The sequence below is a fragment of the Carica papaya genome, chromosome 9 (genome assembly GCF_054855325.1).
Source record: "Carica papaya isolate Zhongbai chromosome 9, ASM5485532v1, whole genome shotgun sequence".
NCBI classification, from domain to species: Eukaryota; Viridiplantae; Streptophyta; class Magnoliopsida; order Brassicales; family Caricaceae; genus Carica; species Carica papaya.
The window spans coordinates 4,745,397-4,765,273 of NC_142317.1; the positions used below are offsets into that span (position 1 = coordinate 4,745,397).

The window sequence follows — 19,877 nt, forward strand, 5'->3', positions numbered from 1 at the left end:
AAATAAAATAATAATAAAATAAATAAAAATAAAAATAAATTAAAATCATAAATATCAAGAATTACATAATTTAATTTAAATTTAAGGCGGATAAAAATCTGAATGAATAGAGTTTTTAAATAATTTTAGTACACTGATGAACGGGGTGTTACAAATACTTTTTTGATATAGAAATTTTTTTACAAGGATCTAAATAATAGTTATATTTTAGGGCTCTTAATCTTCCAAATTTATCTCAAGTTCTCCTTATATTTCTTAGTGTTTGGCTCTTAAAATGAGCTTTGCACTCCATGCCAACATAGATTTATAGTTTGGGTCTTTCTAAACCACACTTTTCTTATTATTCCTAATAGTGGACAATATATAATGTTAAATAGTTATTTTAATGTGCATAACAATATGTATGAGAATGTTTGATTTTTAATCTCAATTGTCACAAAGATTTTCATGTATAAGTTTCTGCTAAATGTATTTACTACCTTTGTGTTTTAATTAATTGTACTTGGTAATCAATGAATAAGATATTAATCAAAGAGTGCTCTAGTATTAAAGTCTAAAATTCATATAGTAGTAGGTCACCAAACATAAAATATATTATACTGCTTGGAACACATATGGCAACGAAAATTTTTCTGAACTTTATTTTCAATTAAAGTTTTTAAAATAAGTTACTATCACAAAATTTAAAACGAGTTTCATATAAAAAATATAATCTAAAAGAATAATTTCCTACATTAAGCTTTTAGGTACAGATTAAACGTAGTTAAATTTGAATATCAAGTATCTAAAAGTAACACATAATTTTATAATGATTAATTAAATTAATAATTACACTTTATACATATATACACACATATGCAAATACTTAACTATCAACAGTTAAACATATTATACATTTCTTCATTTAACATCGACCAAAAACATCAAACCCACTATAAATTTTTTTTTTGTTATCGATTGTTTAGATAAATAGCTCGATTGGTTCGTTAAAAAAAAAAAAATCTTTTTTTTTTTTGGCAATTGCTTTCAAACTTATCCAAAATAGTTTTATAACACTAATAATTTGAAGAAACCACATTTCTTAATCTATTGTTTTATTTTTTCCCTAAATTAAACTATAACTTAAAATCAATTACATAACTTAAGAGAATATAATCTACAAAATGTGAAAGACATGAAAGGACATCCAAAGGTATAAGAATGTTTGCGTATATATACATATATATTTTGAGATCATTTATATATTTAGATATAGATTTTCATACTTTGTCAATCCAAATCTCTATGCACCAAAATGTGACTTTATATTGTTTACTTCTTTCCGCTTAATTGTATCTAATCTCCTCATGTCTCATCCCGAATACAATAAGCCTATCAATGAAATACGGCAGTCTAATTACATGGGCCTCGGCCCAAAACGACATGGAATTCCGGGTGGGTAGATATCCGGATCGAGAACCTGACCCGAATGAGAACCACCCGAAATTCAAATTCAAGGATGACCCGACTCCAGAGAATCCAAAAATAATGCGATTGCGCCATCTAGCTTCTAGGGAAAAACGGAAGAAGACTGAACTAAAACCCTGAGTTCCTGCCCAAAAACCTCTGCGAAGGTTGAATTCTCACTCTCGCCGTGACTTGCCATCATGTACGGGGGTGGTGAGTGCGCGAATTTTCTCATTTCGAAATTGATTTTTTCACATGGAGTATTTCAATCTAAAGAAATCCGGTTTTAGGCTTGGCTTTGATGGCGTTTTATGTGTTTGAGCAGATGAAGTATCTGCCATCGTCGTTGACTTAGGTTCGCACACCTGCAAAGCTGGTTACGCCGGTGAAGATGCTCCCAAGGCTGTATTTCCTTCGGTGAGTCATCCTCTGTGTGTGTGAATTTGTTCTGAACTTTCTTGGACAACGTGAGTTAGATGTTTTATTTTTATGTGGTTTTAGTCGAAATGTCAAGTTCTTGTACTATTTTCAACACTGTATTCCTTGTTGCTTTGGGTTGTTCTTTAACTTGAACTGTTTTGATCCATTTCCTCATGTTTTCCTTCGCAAATGCACCAGCTGAATGCATGAATTTATATTCCTTCATAGAAGCAAGGAAATCAAGAAAAAGGTAGAAAATTTAATATAAAACAAAATTTCGTTGAAGCAGAAGTTAATTATCAAGTGTTAAGGTTAACAGCCCCCCCTTGATTACATTAGTTCACTATGATCGGAGGAATTGGGGAAGTATTATGGTCTAAAGGAGGGAGTTACGGGTGTGGAAAGAATGTGGTGAGAAGAAATTTTGATTACCCAGAGGAGCCTTTGATAAACACTAATTCTTTAAAATAAAAAATAAAAACTTCCGGTCCCAAAATTTGATGCATGCATACGAGGAGTCATTTTATGAGCTTGATTAAGTTACACATTGTAAGATTGAAGGATTTATGACAAATGTTCTTTGGATGGTTTGTGCTTAATTATGGAAGTGGTCTATGGAACTGTAACTGTAGCAAGCCTTTTCTCGATGAGAGTAAAACGAATATTAAGTTGGGAATTGTAAGGACTCAGAGAAAACCACTTTCTGAGTCTTATATCCTATTTGACTTCGTTTGCTGTTTTTTGTGCATTTGTTATTCTTGTGTAACTATAGCTCTGCTGTTGGTTACCTCTTTATGCTAGCTTTCAGAGTAATATTCTTATATACGATTTTATGTTTACGTTTCGAAAGGTTGTTGGATCAATTGATCAAATGGATGTTGATGACACTGCAAATACGAACTCAGGTTCTGCAACAGATTCTAAGAACAATGCTGTAGCTAATGATTCTAATAAAGGCAAGGGAAAATGCAAATTATATGTTGGATCTCAATCCTTGGGATTTCGAAGGGATCATATGGAGGTTAGCAACTGATTGATTATTGTTCGTTCTAATTGGCTAGCTGTGGTAAAATTTAAATACTTTGGTTTTTAAAAATTGACTTATAATATTCTTGCTTTATCAGGTTTTATCACCAATTAAGGATGGTGTTGTTGTTGATTGGGATATTGTTGATAGCATATGGGACCATGCTTTCAGGTAAAAGTAGATTGTTGGATTGTTGCAGTTGGCCGGTTTGAAATTGTTTTTTTTTTTAAATTTATTGTGATTACTCGAGGAAATTTTTATTTTCAGGGAATGCCTGTTGATTGATCCTAAGGAGCATCCAATGTTGCTTGCAGAACCATCTTCAAACACACAACAGCAGCGAGAAAGGTAACCCTGTTGGCAGATGTTAATTCTGCTCCTTACTAATAAACTTTTTTTTGTCTAAATTATGTGGTCCGATTTTATTTAATACTTGTTATATGACCACTTAACTGTATTATATTGATTGAAATGTATCATGGGAAGATGTCCATTCTTATTTAAAAAAAAAAGGGGAAGATATCTATTCATAATGCCACTATTTATGAATTTTAAAGTTAAATATAGCCTTTCTCTTTGGTATTGTTCGCGTTTGCTCCAAATTTAGGTAAATGGTGTGCCAACAGTGGGGTTATTTTCTGGTACTATTTGTTGCTTATTTGTGTAAATCCTTACATAAGCATGCGAGTGCATGTGGTCTCAAACATAAACTGTAATTTTGACATCTAATTGCATCCAACTTAAATGCATTCTTTTTTCTTTAGATCTTGATAGTTGCTTTTTATGATTTTTAGTCTTTGTATATTTAGCTTTTCGTCAAAGAAGTTGCACTATAGTTGTTGCCTATTGGTTTACTCGAAATGAGAGCTTAACCTGTAACCTATTTGACAGGACAGCAGAGCTTATGTTCGAGAAGTACAAAGTCCCTGCATTGTTTCTGGCTAAGAATGCTGTATGCTCTTTGTCTCTTTTCTCCTCCTCATGCTTGTGTACTCAAATGATTTTTGCTTGTGTAATTTTGAAAGATTTTGGTTTCAGGTTCTCACATCTTTTGCATCTGGGCGTGCCACTTCCCTAGTTGTTGATAGGTAGGGCTTCGATGTCTTACAATCATTTTGTATTTGGCTATGGCCATGGCTTACATGCTGCCTCTTTGTTCTTGCTGTCTTCTGTTGCCTTTTGCTGCCATATCTTTTTTTTAGATAAGCCTTTTGCTGCTTTATCGTTATGTCTACAGTACAATTTTTTGCTGATTATAGGCCTTTTTATAAAATATTCTTTCTTGCCTACTTTAGATTAGGTGTCCATTTTCACTTACAAATGATCTATAGTATAAGAAATGATACTGTTTTCTTAAATTCAAGGAACAAGATTGTACTTAGACAACAAGAACATTCCAGCCCGGCAACACAAAATGATGTCCATAAATGGGGTGTACTTAACATGTATCACCAGTTATGGAATTTTTCCTGTGTGTTGTGTAATTATATTACACTAAGCTGTGTTTTTATTTTTCTTGGCATAATTATCGATTAGTTTATGGTAGACTTACAGTGTTATTCATGGCCGACAATCTTTTCAGTGGTGGAGGATCAACTACAGTTGCTGCTGTACATGATGGTTACGTTCTTCAGAAGGTATTTTATTTTCCCAGTTGCTGCAGTACATCATCTTAATCTGTATGTAACAATACTTATACAATCATCTCCAATATATATGTTTTAGCTTTTACCAGATGTTCAGCACTTTTCTTTTATATTGAATGCCAGTTTGCCTACAGATCATATTGGAACTAATTTTAGTATTATCAGGTTTTCTTTTTCGAGTTTCATTTGGAATGCCTTCTAGGGAAATGTACTTGTCATGACAGAACTGGACATACTCATTGTTCAACGAGGATTTTATTTAACATTTCATTTCTCTAATAATTTTCTTGTTTTCTAGTATGCTCTTTACATCTTTTTGTTTGGGATGATACTTGGATTTTTAAATTCTTTTCCCGAGTGAAGAACGAAGGAGTAATCGAGAAAAATAAAGTGGGCATGTGCACACAAAAACAAGAAATTCTTTTCAGAAGTTGCTTAAGATTATCAACGAGCAAAAAGAATGAAATTTGATAATTTTCTGATTCACTGTTCTTTTTTTTTTCTAGTATGAAATTTAGAAATTTTGGTTCTTATCTATTTGTATTATCTGTTTATTCATTATACTTGTATCTGCTGCAGTGTGGGTTGGATGGTGAATCTCTTACTTTCCTGTCAAAGATCCTAACTAAAGACATGTTAATGGAATTCAGTTTTGTGTCTCTTTTTAGTGTTTTTTGCATTCATAAAGCTCTGTAGCTTGATGAGATTCAAGTTTCCATCATCTGGACAGATTTGATTAATCACTTCCTTTTACTTGTTTTGACAATAGGCAGTATCATCATCTCCTATTGGAGGTGAACTTCTTACGGAATGCTTAATGAAAAGCTTGGAAAGCAAAGGTATTGTGGTAAGTGATTATTTGAATAAAGTTGTTTCTTTTCCCTTAATAAAGTAAATTAAGTCTCTTATTAAATAAAAATAAATTAAGTCTCAAGTATTGTTGGAATTCTTTTGTTCTTGTTTTATTTAAATGTGTTCCTGTTTCATTCTTGCAGATAAAACCCAGATACTCGTTTAAGAGAAAGGAGATACGACCAGGGGACTTTCAGGTAATTTTATTTTGTAATATCATGGCTTATTGCCCGATCTCTTTTCTCTCTAAAAAATAACTGTTTTATGGTATTTTTGTTGGTATCCAGTACCTGTCAACTTTTATGTTTTAGTAATTATGCTGGTTGGACACAAGTATGAGATTCGGAAGATTATTTTTCTTTAAATTTTTAACTTAATAAGTCTGATTCATCCTGTTATTTTTCATCTCTATCTAGTGAAGTTTCTTTTCCTTAGGAGATAGAGGTGGTGGATTGATACTTTTGAGATGTTGGTTTATTTATGCCTAATTGTAGTGCATTTTTGGGGGTAAAGTAGAGTTGGTTGTGATAATAGGCTCATTTGACAATAGAGGTGCTACGTGTCGTCCTCACCTCTGAACTTCGTTAATGTTAATTAACTTGGTAAAAGAAGCCACAGGCCATTCACTTCTTTTATGTTGATTTGAAATCAATTGTTAACTATCTTGATCTTTCTGTCTTGTAATTGTAATTTATTATTTCACTTAGCTGCATCACGACTTCTTACACAGTTACTACTGTTCTTATATTCTTGCTTCATCCTAATTTAAAAATTGTACAGGCAGTAGATGTTGACTTTCCAAATACAACAGAAAGCTACAAACTCTATTGCCAGGTCTGTCAGTGATTAAAATAATCCTTTTTGACATCTCTGTCAATTTTCAACCTTCTGGCTATTCTTTTGCAACAGAGGGTAATTGCAAGTGATATCAAGGAATGTGTTTGTCGAGCCCCTGATACTCCATATGATGGTTTGTTTTCCTTTTCTTTGATATTCTCATAGTGCCATGTAATGAAGCATCTTTATTCTTTACAGTCAGTTGGATGGGATGCAAACTTCCCAAGTTACACACCATACACTTTCTTGCCATCTGTAATTCACTATTGACATTTAAACGTCTGTTGTCTACTGTTATTAAGTTCTAGCAATCATCTTATTGTCCTTTAACCGAGGCTTCTTAAGTTATATTTGTTGCATCTTCGATTATGTCATCAACGAACTTATGAAATTGTCAATCCCCTGTTTTTTCTCCAAATTTGTTGAGGGTTTGGAAACTGCAGCTTTAGCTTTTCTTGATTCATTTTCTCTGCAGAGAGTGCGTATTCAAACATTCCGATGACACCATATGAGCTTCCTGATGGACAGTAAGTTCTGCTTAAGTTGATACTTTTGTTTTTGTGAAGACTGTTCAATTTGATTACCAAGTGATAATTAGGTTACCTGCTCCTCTACTTTACTAGTTATTGTGTTGATGGTTTGGGTCAGTTAGCCCATAGTTATCAGAATTCCTTTACATCTGAGAACCATGATCCTGATTTCATGTTCTAATTCATGGTAAGTTCAATCTCAGCTCATCAAAATTGGTGAATTTCTGTTTTCCATGGCATTAAGACAAATGACAGATATTTGGTATAGATCTGAAGGATTATGAACTCTATACGAAAAATGATATTGTCTTTCTCAAATTGTTTAGATGGTCTTATTTTGTTTACAACTTATATAAAAAAATTATTATAAACTATAGTTGTTGAAACTCATATCACCTTTAAAAGTCTCAGAGCTTGTATTAGTGTTTTACCAGATTTACCTGTAGTTATATATCTTCTTGCTTACAACACGTTTCTGTATATACTATAATAATAATAATAGTTAAATCAATCATGAAAAACACAGGACAATAGAAATTGGAGCTGATAGATTCAAGATTCCTGATATTCTGTTCAACCCATCCTTGATTCAGGTAACCTGCACATGCCGGATTTATTTCCTTCTGATTTTTAACATGTAATTTGATCTCATACTTTTGAGAACTGCAAGCAAATAGATCTCAAGGGAGACTTTTTAGCTTTTCAATGAAATCTACTGATATTTACTTTTGAGACTTTGAATTGATCCATGGAATTTTGAGATGTGGAAATGTTGATGGTTATAGAGTTTCAGAAGTCCTAATTCTTGATAGGTAGACAAACTCAGGATTTAATATTGTTTACTAATCAATTAGTTTCCTTAATTCCATCACGAGTTATTAGTGGCTAATCTAGTCTTGATAGTTTATATTCAGCTGACTTGTTTCCTTGATGCTACTAACTTGCTGACTGGTTTTCTATCAAGAAACTAAAAAACAACTGCTGAGTGGTTCATGTGCTTGTATAGTTTTCCCATTGTGTTATCATCAAATATTCAGTCTTCTCCTGCTGATTCTTTTCCCACAATATTATTAGACAATTCCTGCAATGGAGAACTTTGCTGAGATTGCTCCTTCTGTTCGTGGTTTACCACAAATGGTATATTTCTTCTTGTGTTCTTGCATGCTTTTGAGCAACCTAATTTATGCCTTTACTGATTTTGTTTGATTTGATTTTCAAATTTTCTGCAGGTAATAGAAAGTATTAACAGATGCGATGTGGATATTCGGCGAGAACTGTTCAGTAGTATACTGGTAAATCAATATAAGTTTCATTTCCTCATTTTTTTTTTCAGCATCTTCTTCTCCTTAAAAGCCACTCTGGTTTACATATGTAGTTTTTAAAAAAAGGCCACTCTGGTTTATTTTTTGGTCAAACCAGAGAAGAATCTTGTTTAGTCACAGATTCCTACTCCTGGTAGTTTTACTTTTCTTTGATACCAAAATCCTGCTATTTAGAAGAGCGATTTTTGAGTGTCATGTCTTATTTTTTCATGGTCATACAGATTAAAACCCATTGACTACTTGAATTGCATTGGAGGCATACTTGATGGAGATGTAAAATAATTTGGTTTATCTAATATTAATTCCCAGAGAGCAGGGGATGGAAAAAAATTATTATTGGAGATTCTGTAAAAACAGGAGACAGAAAAAAATTATTGTTGGAGATTCTATAAAAACAAGAGACAGAAATATATATTTATACACATATACATCTGCAATTGTAATAGTTCATTGATACAGATATAACTGTCTCTTTGGAATTCATGTTACAGATATTTTTTCTTTTGATACAGCTTGCTGGTGGCACAGCATCAATGCAACAGTTGAAAGAGCGTCTTGAGAAAGACTTGCTAGAGGTATTCTTGACTGTACCTTTGTCTCCATTATTTTGTTTTCAAATTTCCAGTGAACATCAAGTCCTCTTCTCTTCATGATCTTTTGGAGAAAGGAAAGTGTTTACTTGCATAAGCACTAATGAGGTTCATTGTTAATGGTCGTTGTGTAAGTAATCATCTACAAGTCAGTGTAACATTGTCACCTTGGGATGAACCTCTCTTTCTCTCATCACTGTAGCTCACTTCTCTATGAAATAGTAGTTTTGGGTCTGCACAGATTTGTGGGTGCAGCATTCATTTCGTTATTATCTATAAGTGTGTACGCAAAATCTATAGTCTTCTGCCTCTCATCCTTTCTTCTGTTTGCTTTTCTTTTTCTATCTTCCTCATAATGGGATGTCATGCAAAGTCAAACCTTGTAGCCATATGGCAGCTTTGGTAGGGGCTGCAGTAGCAACAGAGTTGGGCTTACAGTTAGCCTGTATTTGGGGATTGTCTTAAGACTTTACATTTAATATTTTACTTTGTTTCGTGCAAGTATAACTGTGTGTTAAAGTGCTTCTTCCGCTAAATAACTGAATTATCGGATCATTGTTCATCAATGTGTAGGAGTCTCCTCAAACTGCTAGAGTTAAAGTATTGGCTAGTGGAAATTCAACGGAGAGAAGGTTCAGGTGGGCTATGTTGACCTCTCTCTCTCTCTCTCTCTCTGTGGATATGTATATCTATGTTTGTTCTTATGCACAAACAAATAGTACTTTGTTCTCTAAAATAAAATCCCTGATTGAGGAATTTGGTTTAAATTTTACCTAATATTTTATTTTATAAGTCTGCTTCTATCTTTCAGTTGAATCTGTTGTAGATTTGTTTTATGGATTCAGATCTCTCACATCTAATACAAATCCTAATTAAACAAACAGTTGATTTCAAAACACTGCTACGACCATTTTATGTTTGAGTGGTTTTGTCAGATAAAGTACAAAAAGTGATGATAAGGTATCCTCCTATAGAACTAGAAGAAGTACAAAGAGTGAAAGAAGACTGATCAATCCCTTTATAAATTTAGAAGATGCCGCTCTAAAAAAATCATAGATCTTAGCCTGTAGTTGGCTGCCAAATTCGAAAGTGAGCATGTTGGTGTCTTTTACCAAGAAGGTCTATGGTTAGAATCCGTATAGCCCTACCTATAGTAAATACTTAAACTTATATTAAATAATTAATTAAACTAAACCTATATTTATTATATACATAATAAAGAATATTCAAGTACAAAAAGTTGTATAGTTTTCTCCTCATTGTTATTTTATTCTTTCTTGTTTGTAACTGGTCCCTTTCACTGGCTTGGTTCATCGAAATAAAATAATTCCCATAACAGTTCTGTAGTATGAGTACAACTCGTGATCATGGATAGTGTAAGGTGGTAAAGATGAGTAAGTGATCAGATAAGCAGTACAAGCTGTTGGAGGGGTGGAAAGTTAGGCTGATAAGTCATAGAAAAGGAACACCTCCCAGTGAACATAGGATATAACTAAAGAAAATTATGGTAGAACATTGAGAATGGGTAGATCAAAGGGAATGCATTAGTGAGTTGAGGCATCATCATCCAGGACAAAAACACTCTAATTCTGGGGTCTAAAACAGGGTCGCTTGAGCTCATGTCTCATCTGCTAACAACTGGTTGCATTTGTATCAACATTCTTCTTCCTTCTATAATTAGGTATTCTTGTTTCATCATTGTATTGATGGTTTTTATTCTGACTATTCATAGGGAGACAAATCTCAAGGTAATTGTTAGTGTATCAATAATAAATTAAATAGTTCCCTATCAACTTTAGTTTTTGGGATGATTAGATAAGTCAATACATGGTATTTGAGGGAGATATTCAGAATTTGGATCATGATTCCCACCTCACTTCTGTTAATTCAATTCAAGCATAAGTTATAGTGGGTTTGCATATGAAGGAATATTTTGGAGAATAAATGATAAATTGCACATATTTCCTTATCAGGTTAAGTTTTTTGAGTAACGGATTCAGTTAATTGTTTCACATCTATCAATTAATCATTATCTCAGGAAGTAGTTATTAGAAATGAATTTGCTGTGTCTTGCTCTTAACTTTACTAAACTCTGGTTATGCTATTGTGCAGTGTTTGGATTGGAGGTAGTATATTGGCATCCCTTGGTTCATTCCAGCAAATGTGGTTCTCCAAATCTGAGTATGTTTATCTTTCGTAGCCAGTACTTCCGTGAGCCCTTAGTTATGCTGAAGTTCCAAGCAGTCTATTGCGTTCCTTCGGAAACTTTTGACTTTATTGCTCAACTATGGTTTAGTTAAACATACTATTACTCTTTTCGTTAATCAAATAGTTTTACAACATATGCAATTGACAGGTATGAAGAGCACGGAGCATCTTACATTCAGAGAAAATGCCCTTAAGAATTGTTGATTGAATCAGAATATGAGGACAAGTTGGTGTGTTTACTGCCGTAGCTAGGATAAGTGACTTGGGTCTGTACTCAGAACTCTCTCGCATTAATGTGTTGGGTTAGCAAATTACTGGATCCAGAGAGGGATTGCTGCTCTAACTTCTTTAGATTGTATAACTTATAGGTTATTAATTTCGAGAGACCTTTTACATATGACATAACATTAGCTTGTGTTGTATCATTATTGTCACATGTACTTACTGCTAATATCATAACATTAACTTATTCCCAATGGTTCTATATGTACATGATCTCGTTTTAGGTAACCCTGTTGGGCTTCGTAAAAGGTCTCTGGCCCATAATGTTTTAGTTAGTTTTTATATTAGTCCTAAAATATGTTTCCGATATTGGGTTAATACATCTTATGTGAAATGAATAACTATTGCTCACGTCCATAATGGATTAATCATGCTACTTTTGATGACATAGGTAGTCTTTCTGTGACCAAGAAATTTTTTTGCGAGTAAATAACACAATTGAACAATTTTTTCTGTACTATAAATAAATTACTTTTACAGTATATGTTAATATTTCAAGATATTAAAAGTTCATAAATTAAACTTAAATTGCACTGGTTTAGGGATGACTAGTTTTTGCTGTGAAATACAAATGGTGGGTAAAGATATAAAACTTCTTTAGTAGATCTGGAACCGTGTGATAATAAAATCTGTCTGCTATGCTGGAAAATGGTTTTTCCATCCGTGCTGGGGAGGATGCATTTAGTATCAGCAATAAGCCATTTCATGCGTATAATACCAGCACTGTTGTCACGTTAGTTATCATATGATCTCATTCCTTGCACAAAGGCAAATTCAGAAACCAAGGCCAGGTGATCACTTCCAAGTTTCTAAACAATTACAGGAAACTATGTCATATTGAAATCTTCATATGATTACTGATCAAATTGCAATCTATGTGCACATATACAAGTATTGCAAATGTGTAGACATAAATGAATATGAACCCTGCTACAGCTATATGAATTTTTGCTAATACAACTTTGCATGTAATGCACCTAGAAATACAACAAATGATATTTGATTAATGCTTTTCTACATGGATGCAGTATCCATAATTGTTGATTGATGCTTGTTTCAAACGTAGAGCATTTTAACCAGAGGAAAAACTAGGATTCAAGAAACTTGGTAGTTGTGAGTGATATGATGAAACTATCATGTAACACTCTGCAGATAGGACACACGACCTTCAATGTGTTTCCGAGAAAAAAATGAAAATGAGGAGGGAGAAGCATAGTGAGGGAAGTCCCACATCGTTCCCTTGCTAATTCTCTTGACTCCACTCCTATAAATATGGGATGAAGAGAAGGATGTAGAAGCATAGTGAGAAAAGTCCCACATTGTTTCCTTACTAACTCTTTTGGTTCTACTCTCCTATAAATAGAGGATTGGGAGAATGAGATAGGAGCATTGTAAGAGAAGTCCCACATTGTTTCATTACTAATTCTGTTGGTTCCACGCTCCTATAAATAAGAGATCAGGAGGGACAAGCACAGCGAGGAGTTTAGCAAGAGAAGTTCACTATTTCATTGGTAATTCTTTTGGTTCCATTTTTCTATAAATTATTTGTTGGGTAAGGTGGAGAATCATAGAACGAAAACTATACATGACTTTTTTTAGCAAATTAGTAAAGAAATGATGTGAGACTTTCGCCATTTTGCTTTTACCTCATTCCCTATTTAGAGGACAGTGGAGTCAAGAGAGTTAGTAAGGAAACTTGATGTGAGACTTTCATCATTTTGCTTTTACCTCATTCTCTATTTAGAGGGGAGGGGAGTCAAATAAGTTAGTAAAAGAAATTGTTAGACTATAATATTTTATTATTTAATTAGTTAAAATAATATAATTAAAATTTTATTATAATAGTACTTGTATAATTAAAATTTTACCATAATAATAATTTTGTTATATAAAGATTAAAAATTCTATAATAATTTTGTGAAAAAAAGTTTTTTTTTTCTAAAATCAACATGATATTATATACCAAAATAAAAATATTCTAGAATTCTAATTTAAATCTTTCTTTCAAATTCTAAAATAGTAAAATAGCATGAGTTGATACTCACCTGTCAAATTCTAATCCCAATGTACCCTAGATGGAGTCAACCTCACCACCGGCCTACCACCCGACTCAGGTAACCATCTCTAGGTCGCGTAAGCTACACGTGCCGCTGCAGCAGAAGTGTGTAAGCCATACGTGCCACTGGAATCAGACAGATCCGGCCTGAATCGCATTGCATTACTACGAGAAAAATCTGAATTGCATGCAAACCGGCTCAAATCGCGCCTTCCTGGACCTGCATTCATGCGGCTGCCACGCGTTCCCCCGTTCTGCCCGTCGAGCATTCTGTCACGTTCTGCCGCGCACAGAATCGTTCAAATCTGGTTCCTCCACGCTTGAGCCACTCCGACTGGCATTCTCTGGTCCTTCTTCCGAGCACTAGTGCCAGTGCCGTCGCGTTTGCCGCTACTTTCTTACCGTATTGGTTTGTTTCTGGTCACTGACTCTGCTCCAGCATATTGCCTTTTTCCGGCCTAATCCTATTGTTTCTAACTTTATAGGTGCTGCTTAGAAGTTCTGTTCTACTTCTCTGAGATTAACTACTGGGTGTTGTTATTTCTCTTTTACTTGCAACTAGTTAGAAATTTTGTTCTATTCTTCTGATATTAGCTAATTTCTCTTTTACTTTAAACCATGGATCTCTTAATAACTTGGTCTGTAAGTTGGGCGATATCTTTATACCAACTAGTGGAAGTGTTAACTAAAATAATTTTTTATGTAATTAAAATTTTATTAAAATAATAATTTCATATAATTAAATTTTTATTATAATAATAATATCTTTATTTATAAATTAAAAATTTTATAAATATTTTAAATATAACGATATAAAATAATAAATTTATATTTTTTTTCTAAAATCAACAAAAACAATGGGATTTTACTCACTATGTTTCTACCTCCTCCTCCTCATCTTCTATTTATAGGAAAGTGGAGCCAAAGGAGTTAGTAAGGGAACAATGTGGAACTTTTCTCATTATCTTTCTCCCTCCTTTTCCTCATTTTCATTTTCTTCTCAGAACGCCTTGAAGACCGTGTGTCTTGTTTGCAGTGTGTTACATACCATGATTTCTTAAAAAAACACACGCAACTGAACTAATATAGAGAAATCTATATGATGAAATCTGCCATGATTTCTATAAAACGCATATACAAATAAAAATTATTTAGAGAAATCTACTTCGATGAAAACAATTTCCATAATACGCATTAAGATAGATGTTGTGTACTTAATATGCTTCTATAACCAGTTCATTTTGAACACAGGGTGACCTGGAGAAGGAGATGCCATAAGTTGAAACAGTTAATTCAGAGGATGTCACTGTAGAGGGATGCCAACAATTTTATTCTTATCACTTCATAACAATGAAGATCAGCACGCACTAGTTCAGATGCTTGTTTGAATTTGAGAGAGAGAGTTCAGAATTGGTATCATATGGACAAAACTAACAAGGAAAAAGCTCTTGATGTTCTTATCTGAAGGAAGTAAAAACCGTTACCTTTTAAATCTAGAGTCAGCTAAAATCCCAGAAATAAACCAATGTTTAGAGAATGGTATAACCCCCCTCATCAGTTTTTGTAGTCTCATCTTGTACTAAGTATAAAGTTGAAGTTCATGTGGATATCAATCCATGAATAAGTTTATAAACTACATGCATAAAAAAACTGTGCGCTGTAGCTCTTACCTCAGATGGAAGGCCACCTGTCCTGCTGAGGGTATCAATAGGTACAGTATCAAGAACTTTTGTAGGTATAACATCACCTGAGTACCTGTGCCAAGCATTAATAAACTTAAATATTTCATAATTTTTACCAGCATTTTTTTTTGACAAAAATACAAGACAAAACCAAATCGTGCATTCTTCTGAAGTACTTATCAAGATATGTATGTTTCTGCATCATGTTAGCATTGACTAGGTCATGCTGGTGGCAATATGAGCTTTATCAAATTAAAACATCACCAATAAGATGCATGATGTAAGTAGTTATTGACACAGATGGGTCGTAAGTTGACTGCATGTTACAGAGTTTTATTTCCAGCACAAACAGTGTCAATAAGCTGACATGGCACTAATCAACGCTGATGGAGAAAAATAAGATGCAAAGTTTGATAAATATTTAAAGATGTATAGTTTGGTTTATATTATTTTCTCTCTGCATATTTTGACAATCTTTTTAGTGCTTCTGACTCTCCTGCAACCATCTGAACAAATACTTCAGGAAAGCTATTTACCATAAATAATCAACGGTTCCAAGGAACTTAGAATGGTAAGAAGTAGCTAAAGGTTCGCCATTCGAATCTCTTGTTCTCGTGGAGCCCTGAAAAGACTTGATAATGTAAAGAGATACTTCCAAGTGAGCGGGACAGTTCAAATAGTGAAAGAAGCAAATAAGAAAATGAACCACCTTAATTGTGGCATAGGAGCTATTGAGCTTCAATGGATGCACAGCCAAATCGGATTCAGCACTTCCAGTTGCAGCTTTAGCCTCTTCTCTGGTCCAAGAATCCTTAAAAAGACTGAAATGAAGGGTATGAAAGGAATCTTATGCTGCTATTTAGTTGGACAACATATTTGCATAGTTCAGAAAATGAATTATGAGAAAGTATCCCATTCATGGTATTCACACCAAAGGAATGGGCCGTTTACAGTAACAGATACAATTAATACTATTAGAGTATGGAATTGTGAGAAGAAGTTTAAAGTTGAGTAAAATGTAATATCTACTTTAATGATGTCTAATGCCAACTTTAATTACATAATTTCTTGGCTCCTACATATTTTACCAGTTTTCAACACATGATCCTGAAGGAAAAAAAAATTGCTTATGGCAAAATATAACAAACTAGTAAACAATAAATTAAAGAATAAAACAATAATGGCTAGTAAGCATGACTTCAGCTCTTCACACTAAGTTGCTTAACCCAGCTATGCCCCATTGTAAAATATTAGATCAAGTCTAAAAGGTAAAAAAACAAATTTACAGATCTTGGATGGAAAGAGTAAAATAAAACATACATGCTACTGAGAAATGTAATTTACCTGTCAATCAAAATTAATGGACTCTCCATTTCTCTTTTCGCACCAAAAACTTGAGCGGGATGACACCTTCTCTGACCAGATAACTCTCTTCTGTCATGTAACATGATATTCAGCTGTAAACCGAAACAAATACCCAATTTCAAGCTGCACTTCAAGCAAACTGCACCTTTAATTCGAGATGACTATTTTTGAAATGGTAAATTAGTTTCCGCACGTAATTTACCTCTGATGATGTCAAGAACTTATAAATTGCACTCTGTCAATGAGTAGAAGGAAGAACTGAAATTTGTGACAAATATGTTGTGTGATTCAAAGTAATAATGTTATAAGGATTTTAGGCACTATACCTGTGGTGTACTATTGAAATCACCTGCAAGTACAATAGGAATGTTACCCCATTTTTTGGAAAGTATCTCTGCCTTTGATGAGAGAAGACGAACCTAGACATCAAATAACACAACTATTCGAGCTTCAGTAAATTGTTGTGGAGTGTTGAAAATTTTATTAGAGTTTACAAGCTCTGCAATATTTTATAAGCTGATATAATTTTTTTCCAAATATGTTGTTGAAGTGGTTGGATACTAAGAGTTCATAGCTATATTCATTCATATACGTATGATAAATTATATTGTACAAGTGATCAAAATTGACACTTTAAAAAAGAGTAATATGACATATTGTATAGGAATGAAATTTAATATTCTTAAAAGATAATTTTGGTATTTTATTTAGTCAATACAGATGTTTTTAAAATAAAAGCTACACCTCAACAATTTTCTAAAACCACTATTATAGGGACTTATAAGTTTTCTAACTTATAAGCTTTTTGTAATCTAACAAACAGGCAATAAAATTTGAAATGTTGTTTTATAAGCTCATATTGACCGAAAAATACAGTGAAAACAAACAACCTCTTAATAACTTTCTTAAAACTGTGCTAGAAAAGCATTTAAACTTCAAATTTCCCAATTTGAAACCTACCTGTGTGCTATCACGTGCATGGTATTGTTGAATAATCAAAATTTTAGTAATAGGCTTGTATATGACGTGACAAATTACGTGTTGGTAAATGTATTATTATAACAAAATGATCATCCACTGAAAAAGGAAATCAACAAAAGTTACTTACTTGACCTAGTTTCACATCTCCTCTGTTTGGGTTATAAATCACATGGATGTTACCAATAAGCACTCTTCTTGATTTAACTTTCATCATCTGCCTGCATGAGATGATATTATTTATGGAAGTGATAACAAAAGCAATTCTGTAACTTGATAAAAACGAGCACAATTGCAATCTAATGCACAGCAAAGTATTATAATGGAAAACAATTTTGGTTATAGTAGTCTAAGACAGAGAGCTGGAGAACTAGTATTGATTTATCGTCAGAGGGCAAGTTCTTCAATAACATTCCTATAAGCTGCAATCATAATCCATGTATGTTTTCATCTGCTTACAGCCTTATACTAATTTCTTTGGCCCAGCATGGAATAAGACATGGATGAGGAGCCGTGTACACTTTTACCCTTTGTCTTCTTTAGTTAAATAGTTAAGTGCACTTCCAGTATGATGCATGGTATGAACATGACCTTGACTCTCCTTGCATTATTTTGATCTTTACTCAAGTCATTTTTTGCATTGGAGCGGTTTTTGTATACAGATTGATGAACTATTTCTTTCCCATAGCTTGAATATTTTAGCAGGGCACAGGAGCAAGCAAAGACGAAATGCAACAATTTACAAGAATACACTCCAAAGTTTTGTCTGCCTCTAAAAGTACAACGAATTGCATTTCTGCAACCACTGCATACGCAAGCCTCAATGGACTTAGTATAACGCATAAAACTTCATATAAATTAACTTACATTGTGAAAGGAAAAACTACCAGAAGCATAGAAAACATCAGCAAATATTCAAATTGTACCTCCAAAACAGAAAGTTGGGCAACATTATCACGAAGACCAAGTCCCTTGAATTCAATGCTTTCTCCCTCCACCAAGCAAAATCTATGAAATCAATAAAGGAAAACTATTTAAACGTAAATTACTTCGATAAATTTTCCAAGAAATAAAACAGAATGAATCACTTACTTATCTGCTTTCCAAAATGTAGCACAACCATCAGCATAATCTCCGGTCCGGCGCTGTCATAGCAAATAGCTTCTTTAGAATTCATCTAATATAACTCTAAAGCAGTCTTCTAACTGAGAAAAAGAAAGAAAAGAAAAAACACAGCTAATGCGGAAAATATAAAAAAAAATATCAACCTTGTAAGAGCCGACATATCCAACTTCCTCCATTAGGCTCAAGAGATCAAAATACCTGTCCACCTCCTAACAAAAATTTCCACCGTAACCATAAATTCCAAATGGCATTAAGCCTATCCCGGTCTCCACAAAATTGCAAGAATAAAAATGAAGGAAATACTTACTTGCATACAGATAATATCCGGTTCCCATTCAGATAATTCCTGACAAATGACCCTTCTGCGATGACCCCATTCCATGTAATGAAAAGGAACATTTGGGTAAAGATCGTTGTGTTTCCATGCATTTCTGTCTCCCAGTATATTATACGATACAACTGTAAATCTCTCTGCATAACAATGACGCTCGGGAACATCAATACAAATAGCAACTATTTCCTAAGTAATTCCTTTTTTCTTTTTTAAGAAAATCTGTTGTTTGGATTGGATATTTTACGAGGGAGGTGCCTTAAGTTCATCCTTTTGTTAATCAAAATTCCTGCTATTTACAGGTAATCTGAAACTATAAAAAGAAAAAAACAATTCCACTGCAGATTCAACTGAGAGATACAAACGGATTTGATCTCAACATGAACTTTTTAAAAGAATCTTAACATAAACTAAACAAACAATGTTAATTTGTAAAATATAACCCCTAAAATTTTTCTTTCTAATGAATTTCCATGGACAAATACAGGAAGATAAGATGTGTATAACTATGTAGACAAGCTTCACCTTGGGATGCGAGTGGACAATCAGAGTCGATCCAATGGCGGACAATGTACGGAGTAGGCGAATCGGACGGCCGGTTTCGAAGCGGATTGTACCATCGACGACTGTAGGAGCGAGTTGACGAGGATGCAGGGGAATTCGAGGGTTCAGATACAGAGCAAGAGATAGAGGTACTCTTGGTGTGTTTGCAGAAGACGAAGAAGAAGAAACGCTCAAGTTTGAGAGAACAGTAAGACGACGTCGTAGTGGCCACCGGCAGCCTGGGGCGGGGCCATGAACAAGCGTCGAAGCCCATTCTGAAGAAGAAGAAAGAGCGAGTTGTGGGAAATGGATAGAGCAGAGAGGGCAACAACTTACCTTGAATTTTAGAGCTCTTGGCGCCACGAGTTAAATTATCTTATTTTATTCGCGTTTTAAATTAAATTGTTTCAAGTCATATATGCAAAATTATATGTTTTTAACCGGAAAGAAATACGTATTTGATACGTCGTTTAAAAAAAAAAAAAGCAAGTGTTTGATAAATTTTTTTATTGAAAAAAATAGGAATTTGTAATATTTTCTTTTAATTTGCATAAATTTTCAAATAATATAATATTTATAATAAATTTTATAATTTTTTTAAATCATATATTTTTTACTCTTTTTAATTTAATGTCAT

The 19,877-nt window shown here is 33.5% G+C and overlaps 2 protein-coding genes and 1 long non-coding RNA gene across 5 annotated transcripts; 2 read left to right on the plus strand and 1 right to left on the minus strand.

Annotated features, from left to right (window-relative positions):
• Positions 1 to 1,502: 1,502 nt before the first annotated feature.
• Positions 1,503 to 11,354, plus strand: ARP4 (actin-related protein 4). Of its 2 annotated transcripts, none has more exons than XM_088210724.1 (20): positions 1,503 to 1,659; positions 1,772 to 1,863; positions 2,717 to 2,887; positions 2,991 to 3,064; positions 3,161 to 3,241; positions 3,785 to 3,845; positions 3,932 to 3,981; positions 4,440 to 4,530; positions 5,309 to 5,386; positions 5,535 to 5,588; positions 6,172 to 6,225; positions 6,301 to 6,361; positions 6,704 to 6,755; positions 7,285 to 7,351; positions 7,833 to 7,895; positions 7,988 to 8,050; positions 8,593 to 8,655; positions 9,244 to 9,308; positions 10,783 to 10,851; positions 11,027 to 11,354. In XM_088210724.1, exons 1-20 carry the CDS (start codon positions 1,647 to 1,649, stop codon positions 11,070 to 11,072), a joined length of 1,368 nt encoding a protein of 455 aa, XP_088066850.1. In that variant the 5' UTR covers positions 1,503 to 1,646; the 3' UTR covers positions 11,073 to 11,354. The 2 variants fall into 2 exon arrangements, with proteins under 2 accessions (XP_088066850.1, XP_088066851.1); XM_088210725.1 differs by having other exon boundaries at positions 4,476 to 4,530.
• Positions 11,355 to 11,590: 236 nt separating this feature from the next.
• On the minus strand, positions 11,591 to 19,619 carry LOC110820487 (DNAse I-like superfamily protein). Of its 2 annotated transcripts, none has more exons than XM_022049968.2 (13): positions 19,223 to 19,619; positions 18,674 to 18,837; positions 18,510 to 18,575; positions 18,334 to 18,386; positions 18,168 to 18,249; positions 17,372 to 17,458; positions 16,590 to 16,682; positions 16,466 to 16,498; positions 16,243 to 16,355; positions 15,608 to 15,719; positions 15,435 to 15,529; positions 14,887 to 14,971; positions 11,591 to 11,969 (listed from the first exon to the last, which is right to left on the minus strand). In XM_022049968.2, the coding sequence occupies exons 1-13, from the start codon at positions 19,512 to 19,514 to the stop codon at positions 11,895 to 11,897; spliced, it is 1,350 nt and encodes a 449-aa protein (XP_021905660.1). In that variant the 5' UTR covers positions 19,515 to 19,619; the 3' UTR covers positions 11,591 to 11,894. The 2 variants fall into 2 exon arrangements, with proteins under 2 accessions (XP_021905660.1, XP_021905661.1); XM_022049969.2 differs by having other exon boundaries at positions 15,435 to 15,520; positions 19,223 to 19,618.
• Positions 12,462 to 13,832, plus strand: LOC148239745 (uncharacterized). Its single transcript, XR_015816089.1, has 2 exons — positions 12,462 to 12,671; positions 13,236 to 13,832. It is a non-coding gene; the product is annotated as an uncharacterized LOC148239745 (long non-coding RNA).
• Positions 19,620 to 19,877: the final 258 nt, after the last annotated feature.

Coding starts and splice junctions, on each gene's coding strand:
- ARP4 (XM_088210724.1), top strand. Junction 4,531..5,308: donor ATGGTTACGTTCTTCAGAAG/GTATTTTATTTT, acceptor TTTTGACAATAG/GCAGTATCATCATCTCCTAT. Junction 8,051..8,592: donor AACTGTTCAGTAGTATACTG/GTAAATCAATAT, acceptor CTTTTGATACAG/CTTGCTGGTGGCACAGCATC.
- LOC110820487 (XM_022049968.2), bottom strand. CDS start 19,514: ATGGGCTTCGACGCTTGTTCATGGCCCCGCCCCAGGCTGCCGGTGGCC. Junction 18,838..19,222: donor TTGTCCACTCGCATCCCAAG/GTGAAGCTTGTC, acceptor ATTGTTATGCAG/AGAGATTTACAGTTGTATCG. Junction 15,530..15,607: donor GCTCCTATGCCACAATTAAG/GTGGTTCATTTT, acceptor TACATTATCAAG/TCTTTTCAGGGCTCCACGAG.